This window comes from Eubalaena glacialis, chromosome 4 (genome assembly GCF_028564815.1).
Source record: "Eubalaena glacialis isolate mEubGla1 chromosome 4, mEubGla1.1.hap2.+ XY, whole genome shotgun sequence".
In the NCBI taxonomy this organism is placed as follows: domain Eukaryota; kingdom Metazoa; phylum Chordata; class Mammalia; order Artiodactyla; family Balaenidae; genus Eubalaena; species Eubalaena glacialis.
This window is the reverse complement of record NC_083719.1, coordinates 43,125,670-43,140,009: the sequence shown is the minus strand read 5'-3', so window position 1 is coordinate 43,140,009 and position 14,340 is coordinate 43,125,670. Positions and strand designations below refer to the sequence as shown.

General features: G+C 38.5%; 1 protein-coding gene across 8 annotated transcripts in view; it reads left to right on the top strand.

Moving 5' to 3' along the window:
• SLC38A9 (solute carrier family 38 member 9) overlaps positions 1-14,340 on the top strand; it is a 102,167-nt gene that overhangs the window by 13,810 nt on the left and 74,017 nt on the right. For 7 of the 8 annotated variants that reach the window (XR_009700733.1, XR_009700732.1, XM_061187800.1 and 4 more), the window contains exon 2: positions 7,706-7,852. Coding sequence is in view for 5 of the 8 variants with exons in the window: in XM_061187800.1 (XP_061043783.1) it covers positions 7,740-7,852 (113 nt within the window). In the remaining 3 variants the exon portion in view is untranslated. Of the gene's footprint in view, positions 1-7,705; positions 7,853-14,340 lie in introns of those variants that run through there. The other variant, XM_061187797.1, reaches the window with a different exon arrangement.

Here is a 14,340-nt window from a genome sequence, read left to right as displayed (position 1 = left end):
GTGGTGTCCTTAGGATTTTCTATGCATAGTATCATATCATCTGCAGACTATTAAATTTTACTTCTTCCTTTCCAATTTGGATTCCTTCTATTTCTTTTATTCCTTTTATTTCTTTTTCTTGCCTAATTGCTCTGTCTAGGACTTTTTTTTTTTTTTTTTTTTTTAGAGGAGGGGGAAAGCACAAAGGCCGCAACCAGCCAGGCCCCCTGGCCCACTCCGCACGCCAGGGGTGGCAGAGGACCCGGGTACAGATGTGTTCAGCAGCACACACGTGCTGCTCCTGCCCTCCAGCCCCAAGTTCCCCCGAGGAAAGGGATCCGTGGGACCGCCCTCCAATGCCCCCACCATCCGCACTTGCCTTTCCCCTTTCCCCATCCCAGCCTGTGCACTGGGCCCATGGCAGGGTGTGGAAGAGACGTGGTGCACCAAGGCGGGAAGTGCTACAAGGGGCGCCCCCGCCTTCCCTCTCGCCACTTCCTCTGGCGGAATGTTGCCTTTCGACCTGAGACCCCTGGCCTAGGTGGAACAGGTGCCTCCCCCAACCGACCGATGCAGGCCAGTTTGGGGACATGCTTGCAAGACCCACCACTGTTCCCATCATGTGGACAGGGGCGGTGAGGATGGACTGAGGATGCTGCCTGCAGGGGTGGGGGGAGCATCCAGAGAGGTAGGAAGAAGGAGATGGATGGATGCCGTCTTTTAATACTATGTTGAATAAGAGTGGTGAGAGGGGGCATTCTTGTCTTGTTCCTGATTTAGGAGGATAGCTTTCAGTTTTTCACCATTGAGTATGTGTAGCTGCTGGGTTTGTCACATATGACCTTTACTATGTTGAGGTACATTCTTTCTATACCCACTTTATTGAGAGTTTTTATCATAAATGGGTGTTGAATCTTGTCGGATACTTTTTCTGCATCCATTGATAAGGTCATATGGTTTTTATTCTTTATTTTGTTAATGTGGTGTATCACATTGATTGATTTGCAGATAATGAACCATCCTTGCATGCCTGGAATAAATCCCACCTGATCATGGCATATAATCTTTTTACTGTATTGTTGTATTCGGTTTGCTAATATTTTGTTGAGGATTTTTGCATCTATGATCATCAGAGATATTGGGCTATAATTTTTCTTTTTTTATGTTGTCTCTGTCTGATTTTGGTGTCAGGGTGATGTTAGCCTCGTAAAATGAGTTGGGAAGCATTTCCTCCTCTTCGGTATTTTGGAAGACTTTGAGAAGGATAGGTATTAAATCTTCTTTGAATGTTTGATGGAATTCACCTGTGAAGCTGTCTGGTCCCAGACTATTGTTTTTTTGTTTGTTTTTTTTTTAACTTTTTTGGGGGGGGGGTATTTATTTATTTATTTATTTATTTATTTATGGCTGTGTTGGGTCTTTGTTTCTGTGTGACGGCTTTCTCTAGTTGTGGCAAGCGGGGGCCACTCTTCATCGCGGTGCGCGGGCCTCTCATTATCGCGGCCTCTCCTGTTTCGGAGCACAGGCTCCAGACATGCAGGCTCAGTAATTGTGGCTCACGGGCCTAGTTGCTCCGCGGCATGTGGGATCTTCCCAGACCAGGGCTCGAACCCGTGTCCCCTGCATTGGCAGGCAGATTCTCAACCACTGCGCCACCAGGAAAGCCCCAGACTATTGTTTTTTGGAAGCTTTTTTGAGTACTATTTAAATCTCTGTACTAGTAATTGGTTTATTCAGATTTTCTATTTCTTTGTGATTCAGTCTTGGAAGATTGTATGATTCTGAGAATTGGTCCCTTTCTTCTAGGTTGTCCAATTTGTTGGTGTATGACTGTTCATAATCTCTTATAATCCTTTTTGTTTCTATGGTATCTGTTGTTATTTCTCCTCTTTTATTTGTAGTTTTATTTATCAGCATTTTTTCCTTACTATGTCTAGCTAAAGGTTTGTTTATCTTTTCAAAGAACCAGCTCTTAGTTTCATTGATCTTTTTTATTGCCTTTTTAGTCTATTTCACTTATTTCCACTCTGATCAATATTATTTCCTTCCTTCTACTGACTTTGGGTTTTGTTTGTTCTCTTTTTTCTAGTTTTTTTAGGTGAAAGATAAAGTATTTATTTCAGATTTTTCTTGTTTCTTAAGGTAGTTCTATATTGCTGTAAACTTCCCTGTTAGTACCACTTTTGTTGCATCCCAAAGATTTTGGTTTGATGTATTTTCATTTTCATTTATTTTCAGGTAATTTTTGATTTCTCCTTTGACTTCTTCTTTGACCCAATAGTTGTTCTGTAGCATGTTGTTTAGTCTCCATATATTTTCCAGCTTTCTCTTTGTAGTTGATTTCTAGTTTCATACCATGGTGACTGGAAAATATGCTTGATATAATTTCAATCTTCTTAAATTTATTGAGACTTATTTTGTGCCCCAACATATGGTCTATCATTTGAGAAAGTTTCATGTGCACATGAGAAGAATGTGTATTCTGCATTTGGATGGAATGTTCTGTACAAATCTATCAAATCCACCTGGTTTAACATTTCATTTAAGGCCCTGTTTCTCAGTTGACTTCCTGTCTGAATGATCTATCCTTTGATGTAAGTGAGGTGTTAAAAGTCCCCTACTATTATTGTGTTGCTCTCAATTTCTCCCTTTAGATCTGTTAATAATTGTTTTATATGTTTTGGTGTTCCTATGTTAGGTGCATGTATATTAGTAACTGTGATGTCTTTTTTTTTAATTTAATTTAATTTTTTATTGAAGTACAGCACAGGGAACTATACTCAATATTTTGTAATAACCTATAAGGGAACAGAATCTGAAAAAGAATATATGTTTTTGTGTGTGTGTAAACACACACACAGACACACACACACACACATATGTATAACTGAATCACTTTGCTGTAATATCTTCTTGATGAATTATCCCATCCAGCCACTTCGTGTTTTTGAATTGGTGAATTCAGTCCATTTACAGTTAGGTGATTATTGATAGATGAAGACAGTATCGCCATTTTATCTTTTGTTTTCTGGTTACTCTACATCTCCATTATTTCTTTTTTCTTCTGTTTCCATCTACCATTTTGGTTTGGTGTTTTTCTATGATGTTTTTCTCAGTTTCCTCTTTTTTTATGTGTCATGTCTTTGCTCTGGATTTATGTTCTGTGGTTTCCACTGGGTTTGTATAAAATTGTCATACATAAAATAGTCCTTTTTCTGCTGATAGCATTTTTTTTTTAATTCATTTATTTATCTTTATTTATTTATTTTTGGCTGCACTGGGTCTTTGTTGCTGGGCACAGGCTTTCTCTAGTTGCAGCAAGTGGGGGCTACTCTTCGTTGCGGTGCACGGGCTTCTCATTGTGGTGGCTTCTCTTGTTGTGGAGCATGGGTTCTAGGCACATGGGCTTCAGTAGTTGTGGCTCACGAGCTCTAGAGCGCAGGCTCAGTAGCTGCGGCACATGGGCTTAGTTGTTCTGAGGCATGTGGGATCTTCCCAGACCAGGGATTGAACCCATGTCCCCTGCATTGGCAGGCGGATTCTTAACCACTGCGCCACCAGGGAAGTCCCTGCTGATAGCATCTTAGCTGCATTTACCTATATGGATTCTGTCCTTTTCCTCTTCCCCTTTTGTGTTTTTGTTGTCTCAAACTATCCCTTTTTATATTGTGAGTTTGTTACCAAATTGAAATTTTTTTCTACTCCCACCCTTTAACCTTTACACTATAATAAAGTGTTTACAAACCTATTCTAATAAAGAGTTGCAACTTTCTGATTTCGTCTATTTATCACCTTACTCAAAATTCTGTGTACTTTTGCCTTTTAGTTTCTGGTAGAAGAGCTCCTTTCAACATTTCTTATAAGGCAGGTCTAGTGTTGATGAACTCCCTCAGCTTTTGTTTGTCTGGGGAAGTCTTTATTTCTCCTTCATATCTGAATGATAACTTTGCTGGATAGGGTATTCTTGGGTGAAAGTTTTTATCTTTCACCGTATTTTGAGAATATCATCCCACTCCCTCCTGGCCTGTAGAGTTTCTGGTGAGAAATCTGCTGATAGTAAAATGGGGGTTCCTTTGTAGGTTATCATCCGTTTTCCCCTGGGTGCCCTTAAAATTTTTTCTTTGTCATTGACTTCTGATGATTTTAATATAATGTGTCTCGGAGAAGGTCTTTTTGCATTGAGGTAATTAGGTGTTCTCTTAGGTTCATTGATTTGTATATCCAATTCCTTCCCCAGGTTTGGGAAGTTCTCAGCTATTATTTCTTTAAATAAACTCTGTTCCCTTCTCTTCTGGGATACCCACTAACCCTAATGTTGCCCTTCCTAAAAGAATCAGATAGCTGTTGTAGAATTTCATCATTTAAAAAAAAAAATCTAGGCCCGTGAGCCACAATTGCTGAGCCTGCGCGTCTGGAGCCTGTGCTCCACAACAAGAAAGGCCGCGATAGTGAGAGGCCCGTGCACCGCGATGAAGAGTGGCCCCCACTTGCTGCAGCTGGAGAGAGCCCTCGCACAGAAACGAAGACCCAACACGGCCATAAATAAATAAATAAATAAATAAAATTTTTTAAAAAAATCTTATTTCTCTTTCCTCTTGTATCATTTCTAGACTTCTGTCTTCAAGCTTGCTAATTCTCTCTTCCATTTGGTCTGCTCTATTTCCAGTGCTTTCTAATTCATTCATCTCATTTATTGAATTCTTCAGCTCTAGAATTTCCGTTTAGGTCTTTTTTAGTTTCAATCTCTTTGTTAAAGTATTACTTCTGTTCATTAATTTTACTCCTGAGCTCATTGAAACTGCCTTTCTACAAGAAAACTTGTAGCTTGTCGAGTGTCTTCATAACAGCTATTTTGAATTCTCTTATCAATTAGATCACAGTATTTCATGACTTTATGTTTGGTTTCTGGAGAATTGTCATTTTCTTTTTGTAGTGCACTGTTACTGTGGTTCATGGTGCCTGATGAGCTGTTTCTCCGCAGGCACATTTTATTTTTTTTTTACATTTTTGCTTGATTATAACGGGTTAAACAGATTAGAAATTGAGGCCTTTCTTTTGCTTTCCAGTAGGTGGTGCTATAGCACAATCTTTTGGTTTTTCTCACCTGAGCCAACTCTGGTTATATTTGAGCCCTTACTCTCCATCCTCCATCACCTCTGTTAGTGGCATTACCCTGGGCCCTCATTATTGCTTCTTGTGCCTCCAGGGTTGTTGGTGCCTTGCTTCTGCTACTGTCACTGGCATCACCAGCCAGGATGGTGGACTCTTCCTTCGCATCCAGGATCTCCTGAGTCGCAGACTCTGACACTGCAGGGGGAGGGAGACGAAAGGGAAGAAGAGCCAGGATTGCATGGGCACCTTTGCTGTTTTCAGTGTTGTAAGGTTCTCCGTCTCTGCCTCTGTGGCCATGGGGGCTGTTGAGGCAGGAGTCATGTGCCCCGCCTCCCCTGCTGCTACCCGGTACTCTGGGGCTGCAGTCTCAGCTGCTGCAGCCAGAGGGGTAGGATTACAGTTACTGCCTTTGCTCTTCCCTTGGTTTCTCCCTCCCTCAGTTCCCCCTCCTCTGTGTGTTCCAGTCCACTCACTCGTAGATGTACAGATGTGTGGGATTCTCCAGCATCCTAGTATGTTGGGCAGAGGCACCTTTGTTGTGTTGTGGATGTTTTACTGGTTTACTGGTTGAAGGGGAAAGATAAAGGTAGCTTCTTATTCTACCATGTTGCCAACGCCCTCTCTTCAACTTTAAAATGCATCCATTGCGTTTTAAATTTTGGCTATTACATTTTGGGTTATTATTTTTTTTCTTTTTTATTATTTATTTAGGCCTAAACATTCATTATGGTCCTTTTCAAACATGCTGTTACTTTTTGAAAATGTCCACTTTTTCCTTTATTTGTTTAAACATAGGAAGCGTAATTATTTTATAATCTTATTCTGATATCCCTATAGTTGAAGCCTTTGTGGATCTGTTTCTTCTGGTTCTCACTAATAGTACTTTGTTTGTTTCTTTTTTTTTTTTTTTTTTAACATTTTTATTTTTATTTATTTATGGCTGTGTTGGGTCCTCGTTTCTGTGTAAGGGCTTTCTCTAGTTGTGGCAAGCGGGGGCCACTCTTCATCGCGGTGCGCGGGCCTCACTATCGCAGCCTCTCTTGTTGCGGAGCACAGGCTCTAGATGCGCAGGCTTAGTAATTGTGGCTCACGGGCCCAGCTGCTCCGCGGCACGTGGGATCCTCCCAGACCAGGGCTCAAACCCGTATCCCCTGCATTGGCAGGCAGACTCTCAACCACTGTGCCACCAGGGAAGCCCAGTACTTTGTTTCTTTATATGCTAGGTTATTTTTGACTATGTACTCTTCATTGTTCTTGAAAGATTGTTAGCAAGTCTTTTTTGAGGCCTAGGATCAATCTTTTCTGTATCCTCATAGAAAAGATTTACATTTGCTTCGGCCAGTTACCTATAAGCTCTACCAAGCAAGTAACCTGAAATTATATTCACAGCTTTAAGTGTTCTTTGATCACCTTGCAAATCCACATGAGGTGCAGTTTGTGGTATATAATATTTCCCTCAAGCGCACGCACACACACACACACACACACATACACATACAGGCTGTAGTCAGTGTCAAGAAAACTTGTTTGTTATTCCTTTGTGAGGCAGTGAGGCACTTTTACTTCTTGTTAACTCCTAATCTGATGGTAAAGTTCTTTGTAGTCCCAGCTGTATGGGAAGTAGGGAGAGGAGATGATTTCTTACTACAATCGTTCCTTACTTTGGGTGAATCTTGGGTTTTGTCTTCTATTTTCTTAATACTTCACAAGGTCTTGAAAACCTCAGCCCAGTTTCTCCTGGCACAGAAAATACCCTCAGATCAGAAGCAACTTCTTTGAGCTACTTACTTTCTAGGTTCCTTAAATTCACCTACAAATGGCCTGCTTTTCCTTACTAAAAGGTGCTTTTCAAAAACTTTTAAAAAATATTGTATCCAACCTGCTGTATAAAAAACTAAATTAAATTAAATTAAAAAAAAATAACAACAACAACAAAAAGATTGTAAAGGGCTTCAAGAGGTCATATTGTCCATCACCCTACCTCAGCTGTGCTGTACATACTGTAACAGTATTAGAAATTTAAGATGACCTCCTTTATACCTGACCAACTTCTTAATTTTTTTTTAACACACTGACTCCTATTTTCAATTGATGTTTAATTTGTATTATATTCACTACTTTTTAATTTTTCTCTCTTATTGGTTTAGGAAACTTTTAAAAAATCTTCACAAACACAGCTATTTTATTATGTTAAAAGTTTTAATGTTTTGATTTCCAACTGTCATCAGCAAAGTTTTAATATATTTCACAGACCAAAAAAATAAATAAATAAAATAAAATGAAGCTATGAGATCTCCGATTAAAATATATATATATATTTTATCCAGTATTTTTAGTTGTTTTCTGCAGGAAAATGAGTCCAAGTAGCCTAATCTATTTTATTACTGGAAATGGATTGCCCTGCTTCTTTTTTACTAAGCTGAAAAATAAGCAGTAACTCCATTTCAACTTAATAAGTTTCTGATAATATAAATATTTTAGGCATGTAGCTCATTAAGATATCTTCAGCAAATTCCTGTGTTTTTTCAATTTCTTATGCATGCGAATGTATTACCTATTAATAGTAAAATATTGTTTAAATTAAACTTTATTTCTCTTTTCTGATTTATTATAGGACTGACTTCTTCAGTGCTTAGAGTCTGAGAAAAATGGCAAATATGGATAGTGATTCTAGCCATCTTCTCATCCCTGAGGTAGATAATGAAATAAATCCTGGACCTATGAATATCCAGTTTGATTCATCAGATATAAGATCCAAAAGGTAAGTGTTTAAAATAAAATATTTATTTTATAATTAAGGTTTTTAATTATTAATATAGAACTAATTATAACCAAATATATATAACTTTGATTATAAAATATCCAGTTTCTTACAGGATCTGTATGTTTGTATGTGGTAGAGAATAAATATAAATACTCTTTTCTCACTTATATCTGACTTTTTAGACTAAACTCCACTTGTCTGTCAGGGGTGGTTGGGGTAAGTTTTATGAAGTAAGATGCATATAACTCATTTAACAAATATATATTGGTTATCTGATTTGTGCAAGGTAATATGCGAGGTGCTGGGGATAGAACAGTAAAAGTAATACGTAATCGTTACCTTCATTGAGCTTAAATTCCAGCAGATAGTTTAAGATAATTAGAGTTTAAAATTTATTTCATTGCATACCTGGAAAACCCAAAAGAATCCACTGAAAAATTGTTATAAATAATAAGACAATTCAGTAACGTGGTTGTTTACAAAACAGGCAAAAATAAATAGCATTCTGATGAGAAAATATAATGGAGAAAAGGATAAAATACATAGGAATAGCCTTAAGGATGTGCAAAATCTATATGAGAGAAACTTTAAAATACTACTGAGAGACCTAAAATAATAGAGTATTTCTTCAAATCTGAGATGCTGATTATAAGTTGTGCTTCTTTTTTTTTTTTAATATTTATTTATTTATTATTTATTTGGTTTTGCCATGTCTTAGTTGCGGCAGGTGGGCTCCTTAGTTGTGGCATGCAAACTCTTAGTTGCGGCATGCATGTGGGATCTAGTTCCCTGACCAGGGATCGAACCCGGGCCCCCTGCGTTGGGAGCGCAGAGTCTTAACCACTGTGCCACCAGGGAAGTCCCTGTTGTTGTTGTTGTTTTTAATATAATACTAACATAAACTGCTACCCATACCTCTGATGCAACAATTTCTTTGGACTTAGAATTTTATTTTGATGTTTACTAGAAGAACTCTTGTAATTATAAAAGTAAAAATATAAACAAAATATATTGTTTAAGATATTACAAATCTGATTCTTCGCATATAGAGTCCGATTCTTCTGAATCACTTTTTGACTTGCAGTCATCAAAATCAGTGTTTTTTTCCTGCCCACACAAAATTGTCCTTAGTATCACTAAGAACATTGATAATGTAACATTTCTTGAAAGACTTTTCTTCCTAGTCACTGACACTTTTTAGTTTTGATGCTTGCACTTTCCTGATCTTACCAGAAGGTGTCACAGAAAGCTTTCTAAACACTGTGGCTCACATTTCTTCCTTAAATGGTCCCTAAATGGTTTGATGACTGAAGCGATCACAGGTGACAGTTACCTGTCGTGCCACCAGAAATAATTACTTTCATGACTGCCACCTGGCTGACAATGATTAAAAGATATCCTGGATTATGAGATGCATCCATATTTTAGAAATGATTAAATGTGCATATTAGAATTAATAAGATAAGACATGTAACAAAAAGGCATATACTGGTCTCAGTAGGGAAGACTCTAAAATAAAATGTCATGCTCTTTAAATTTTAATCCATAAAATTAATGTGATCTGCCCCTCACCAAAAAACATGCCGGCAACGAATTCCAAAGTTTACATGGCCCAACAATTTCATTTCTAAGCATTAATTTGCAATGTCAAATAATATATGTACAAGGTTGTTTAATGCACTATTTTTTATAATAGCAAAAGATTGAAAACAACTAAAATATCTTTTCTTACAGGACTGGATAAATAAATTATGGCACATTGATACAATGGAATATTTTTCACCCATTGAAAAGAAGGAAGTGGCTTTATTACATATCAAAATGGAACAAGTCTTCAACTTATTTTGTTAAATGAAAAAAGTGAAGTGCAGAGCAGTGTATATAGTATACTACCATTTGGGTAAAAACAACATCAACAAGTTAAATATTATGCAAATATGTATAAATGACTCTGGGGGAATAAATAGGAAACTGTAAGAGTGGTTGCCTTCTCAGAAGGAAACTGAGTGCTTGAGGTGGGACGTGTGGCAGATTACTGTTCGGTAAATACCCAACTATTCAACAACCCCACCTCTTCTTTGCCAGCGGAAGCCTAACTGTGTTAAGGGTCGAAGTAGTTTCATCCAGGAGATGAAGGAGGATTGGTTTAAGATAGTCTTGATAATCCCATTTCCATTTTCCAGATACTTAATTTTTTAGTCTTTTTTGCAGCTAGAGCAGTGTGAAATTTATCACATGAGAAATTTATCTTTGTCATTTAAGGTGGCCATCAGGGAAGATAATGAAATGAATCTTGTAATTTTCACTTATATGTTCCAATATCAGTGAATACAAGGACTAGTGAATGCTGATTAAATGCTCAGGATTTTCTTGAAACCTCTAAATTCTATGATAAATAATTGACCACTGTGACAATAGAACATAGGTCATTAAAGTGTATTCCACTGCAATAGGTTGGCAGGAGTTCAAACAGTTCTCTGAGAATTTGTTTAACCGTGTAGATTAAATGGAAATATATTTTCTATAATGAAACTTGTCAAACTAAGAGGGAATCAACTATTTTCAATCATAGGATAACTATCTAGGTAAGCATATTTTAAGGAAGGCAAATATTTATAGGGGTTTAGCAGTATTGAATGCTAATTTGCTTGTGAAATAATTTCAGAAACTTATTTGATGAGGAAAAAAACTGGAGTACCTTAAAACATTGTTATTTCTACTAAAATATGGGTTATTTCACTTTATATACATAAATCTCAGACACAGTGAGGGAAAAGTGTCTTCAATTAGAAGAACCAACTTAGACAACTATTTCCAAAACTTCAGTCATTTTAGAGTCACCTTATGACTTTGGTGATATCCCAGTACCACCTGTGTAATATTATAATTTAATATTTTTTTAATGTATTAACTTTGAAAAATTAGGGTTAATTTAGCCTCATCTTCATGTATTTGTGAAATGATGAAGTATTGTTTATACTTTTTTCTAATATGCATTGCAGTAAATACCAAGTAGTTAAAATAGCGTTTATCCTTGTGCTACCTAAAATCATCTTACATATAACCACACTTTTGGAAACTGTCTTAGGCTGTTAGAATATAAAGAACAACATTTGATACTTTTAGATTGCTTATCCTCAGTTTAGTTTGTGGTTGACTTTATCTCTTCCACTAGGTGGCAGTCAAAATCATGTTTCGGTTCAAATATAAGAATTTTAAGAACTGCTTTGGGCTAAAAGATAACGCGCTGGACCTGCTTATCATTTTGTTGGACCTGGGGTCTAATTAGACTTAGGTGGAAGAAGGAGCTTGTCACTGTAGAGGAATGATACATGTCAATTATTTGGATTATTTGGGGAACTTTTGCAAACTATACAAATCCACTTTTCCCTCTGCATGCCTCAGCTCCCCTCTCCTCCCCTCCCCTCCCCTATTAGTTTTTTTACCTGGTTTGGGGTGGAGTGAGGAATGTGGGTGACAGGACAGGAAGGTTTAGAAATCTGCTATACTGTATTTGATAATATTCCATTGGCAATCACTGGTCTTAGAGATTGTTTTCCTGCTTTTCCCAGACTTTCTGGTAACCAAATATTAGACCTGGTATTCAGGATTGCTTCATGCTTTGCTGCTGCTCCAGGATTATGACCTTTGGGAGTTGACTACCCCAGTCAGCCTGAAACCAAACTGTGAAGTGGTTAATTTGGCTTTGAACTTCCCTTTTTCCATTTTCTCAAACTCTGTTTCCTCTTCCTTTTTTCCCAGGACTTAGGGCTTTCTTGCTCCTCTCTATGTGCCCAGTTTTTCTCAGGGAATTCACTCAAAAATTTCCTCTAGACAGTGCTTTGTAAATTATACTTTTTCTTCCTCCCCTTATTCACTAGTGCTTATCTGTCCTATTCATGCAGGGCTCTTTTGTCTGTTTAGGTGTTACGATGGCAAACAATCTGATGTGTCAAAGACCTAGTCTATTACTTTTCCATGGCTGTTTGCATTTTAATAAGGAGAATCCTAGAATATAAAAGCCTAACCTAGGGCTTCCCTGGTGGCACAGTGGTTAAGAATCTGCCTGCCAGTGAAGAGGACATGGGTTCGAGCCCTGGTCCAGGAAGATCCCACATGCTGCAGAGCAACTAAGCCCGTGCACCACAACTTCTGAGCCTGTGCTCTAGAGACCGCGAGCCACAACTACTGAGCCCACGCACCACAAGTACTGAAGCCCACGTGCCTAGAGCCCGTGCTCTGCAACAGTAGAAGCCACGACAATGAGAAGCCCACGCACCACAATGAAGAGTAGCCCCCTCTCACCGCAACTAGAGAAAGCCCACGTGCAGCAACGAAGACCCAACACAGCCAAAAATAAATAAAATAAATAAATTTATATAAAGTAATTAATTAATTAATTAAAAGCCTAACCTAAAGGTTAGATTTTTCTAATTGATAACATTTCAAGTACTCTGGTAAGCCAGTGGGGTAGAGGTAGACATTGAAAATAGGCAGTTCCGGGTGCCCTTCAAACATACTAAGCATGCTTATGGCCCCTATTTTTTTTTTTTTTACAGTGTCTACTTGTCTACACATCTGTAAACTGGCCTCTCTCACTTTCATCTGTCAATAATACTATCACTGAATAGCAGCCTGAATTGATTCTTTTTGGTATTTGTGGTCCTGGGTCAGGGGGTGCATAACAAAGTGAAGAGTTTATCTATTAATGTGCCCTGGACCAATAACAGTGATTGGGAGTGATTATTGAGGCTTGGTAGTTTCATAGTTGGGGATTTATACAGATCTAGAAAAGTAGTTTTCCCAAGAGGGTTGGTTTCCAGAGCTGCATAAATTGCATTTTGAGGAACTTGCCATCCGTGTTAAATAGACAGGACCAGGGCCCTTAACCATTTATCAGTGCCATGGAGCTGATACCAACTTGCTGATTGTATTACAACTTCTGTACCCTTCCCTCTCTTTCCTCCTTTTCTCCCTACTCTCTTCCATCTCCTCTTTTCTCTCCCTTTTTAGTCCACTTCTCTAACCTCTTTTCTCCCCACTCTCCACCATTATTTTTCTCCAGTGGAACTCTTTTTGCTAAATGCTTGAAGAGGGCAACCCTGGCCATGGATTCAGAGATGATTTAAATCTAACTAAAGGGACTTCCCTGGTGGTGCAGTGGTTAAGAATCCGCCTGCCAATGCAGGGGACACGGGTTCGAGCCCTGGTCCGGGAAGATCCCACATGCCGTGGAGCAACTAAGCCCGTGCGCCACAGCTACTGAGCCTGCGCTCTAGAGCCTGCATGCCACAACTACTGAAGCCCATGCACCTAGAGCCCATGCTCTGCAGCAGGAGAGGCCACCGCAATGAGAAGCCAGCGCACCGCAACGAAGAGTAGCCCCCTCTCGCCACAACTAGAGAAAGCCTGCGCACAGCAACGAAGACCCTATGCAGCCAAGCATAAATTAATTAATTTAAATAAATAAATAAATAAATCTAACTATGGACTTTGTTAGAATGGGATCTTATTTCTAGTCCCATCAGAACCTTTTTATTCTCAAGTTCACAGGTTCTTTTACTTCTGTCTCTCTTTCCAGATGTCTGTTTGCTTAACTATCCTTTTGTATCCATATCTGCTTGCCTGAGTTGCTTCCATTTCTTTCCTTATTCCCTCTGGTCTGTCTGATTTTGCTGTTTCCTTCGTTGCCTCTAAACTAATGCTTTATTTTCTTCCCTTTCTTCCTCCCTCATTGACATTATTTGGACAAGCCTGAAGAAAGAGGGAGCCTAATGAGTTTGGTGCTCATTAGCGCCAATCAAGTGTGTTTTGTTGGGAGGAAAGGGTATGAAGAGTTGGGCTAGCATCTTTCTCTGTCTACTCAGTATTATAACATCTCCAAGTATATAGTTGAAAAGGCTTTGAGTATGTAAACCAAAAAATAATGCCGGGGGCTGCAAATAAGAAAAGAGTTTATTGGGGGGGGTCTTAAAATTACAATCCGGGAGACACAGATTTGGGTAATCCTGAAAGTGTTCTGAGGAAGAGAAAGAGTCAGGGGCTTATAAAGACAAAAAGCCACAAGGTTGTTAATTGCCTGGGAAGAATTGTGATTTATCCTTAAGGAATCACAAGTTGTTTTAGGATAGGGGTCCTATAGGTAGATAGACTGTCACTAGTTATTTTAGGGTAAGTATAAGTATCTTGAGTTTCTGGCAGATGTTCTGGATGACTTGCTTGTAAGGTCAAAAGGTCACACTCCATCCAGGCTGAGACATGCATAAGTCACAATTCCTTAATGGCTTCCCAGCTCCATTTTCGAGAGCTGTCAGCAATACCAACTCCATTTGGATTTTCCTTTCACAAGTAATTATACTATTACTGCAAAAGCAATGAAACCAATTGCAAGTGTACAATAAGAAAATTGAAACTCCTTTTAACAAACAGACTTAAAATCAAATATTTTAAAGTTATGGAAGCACATGAAATTTATGGATCTTGTT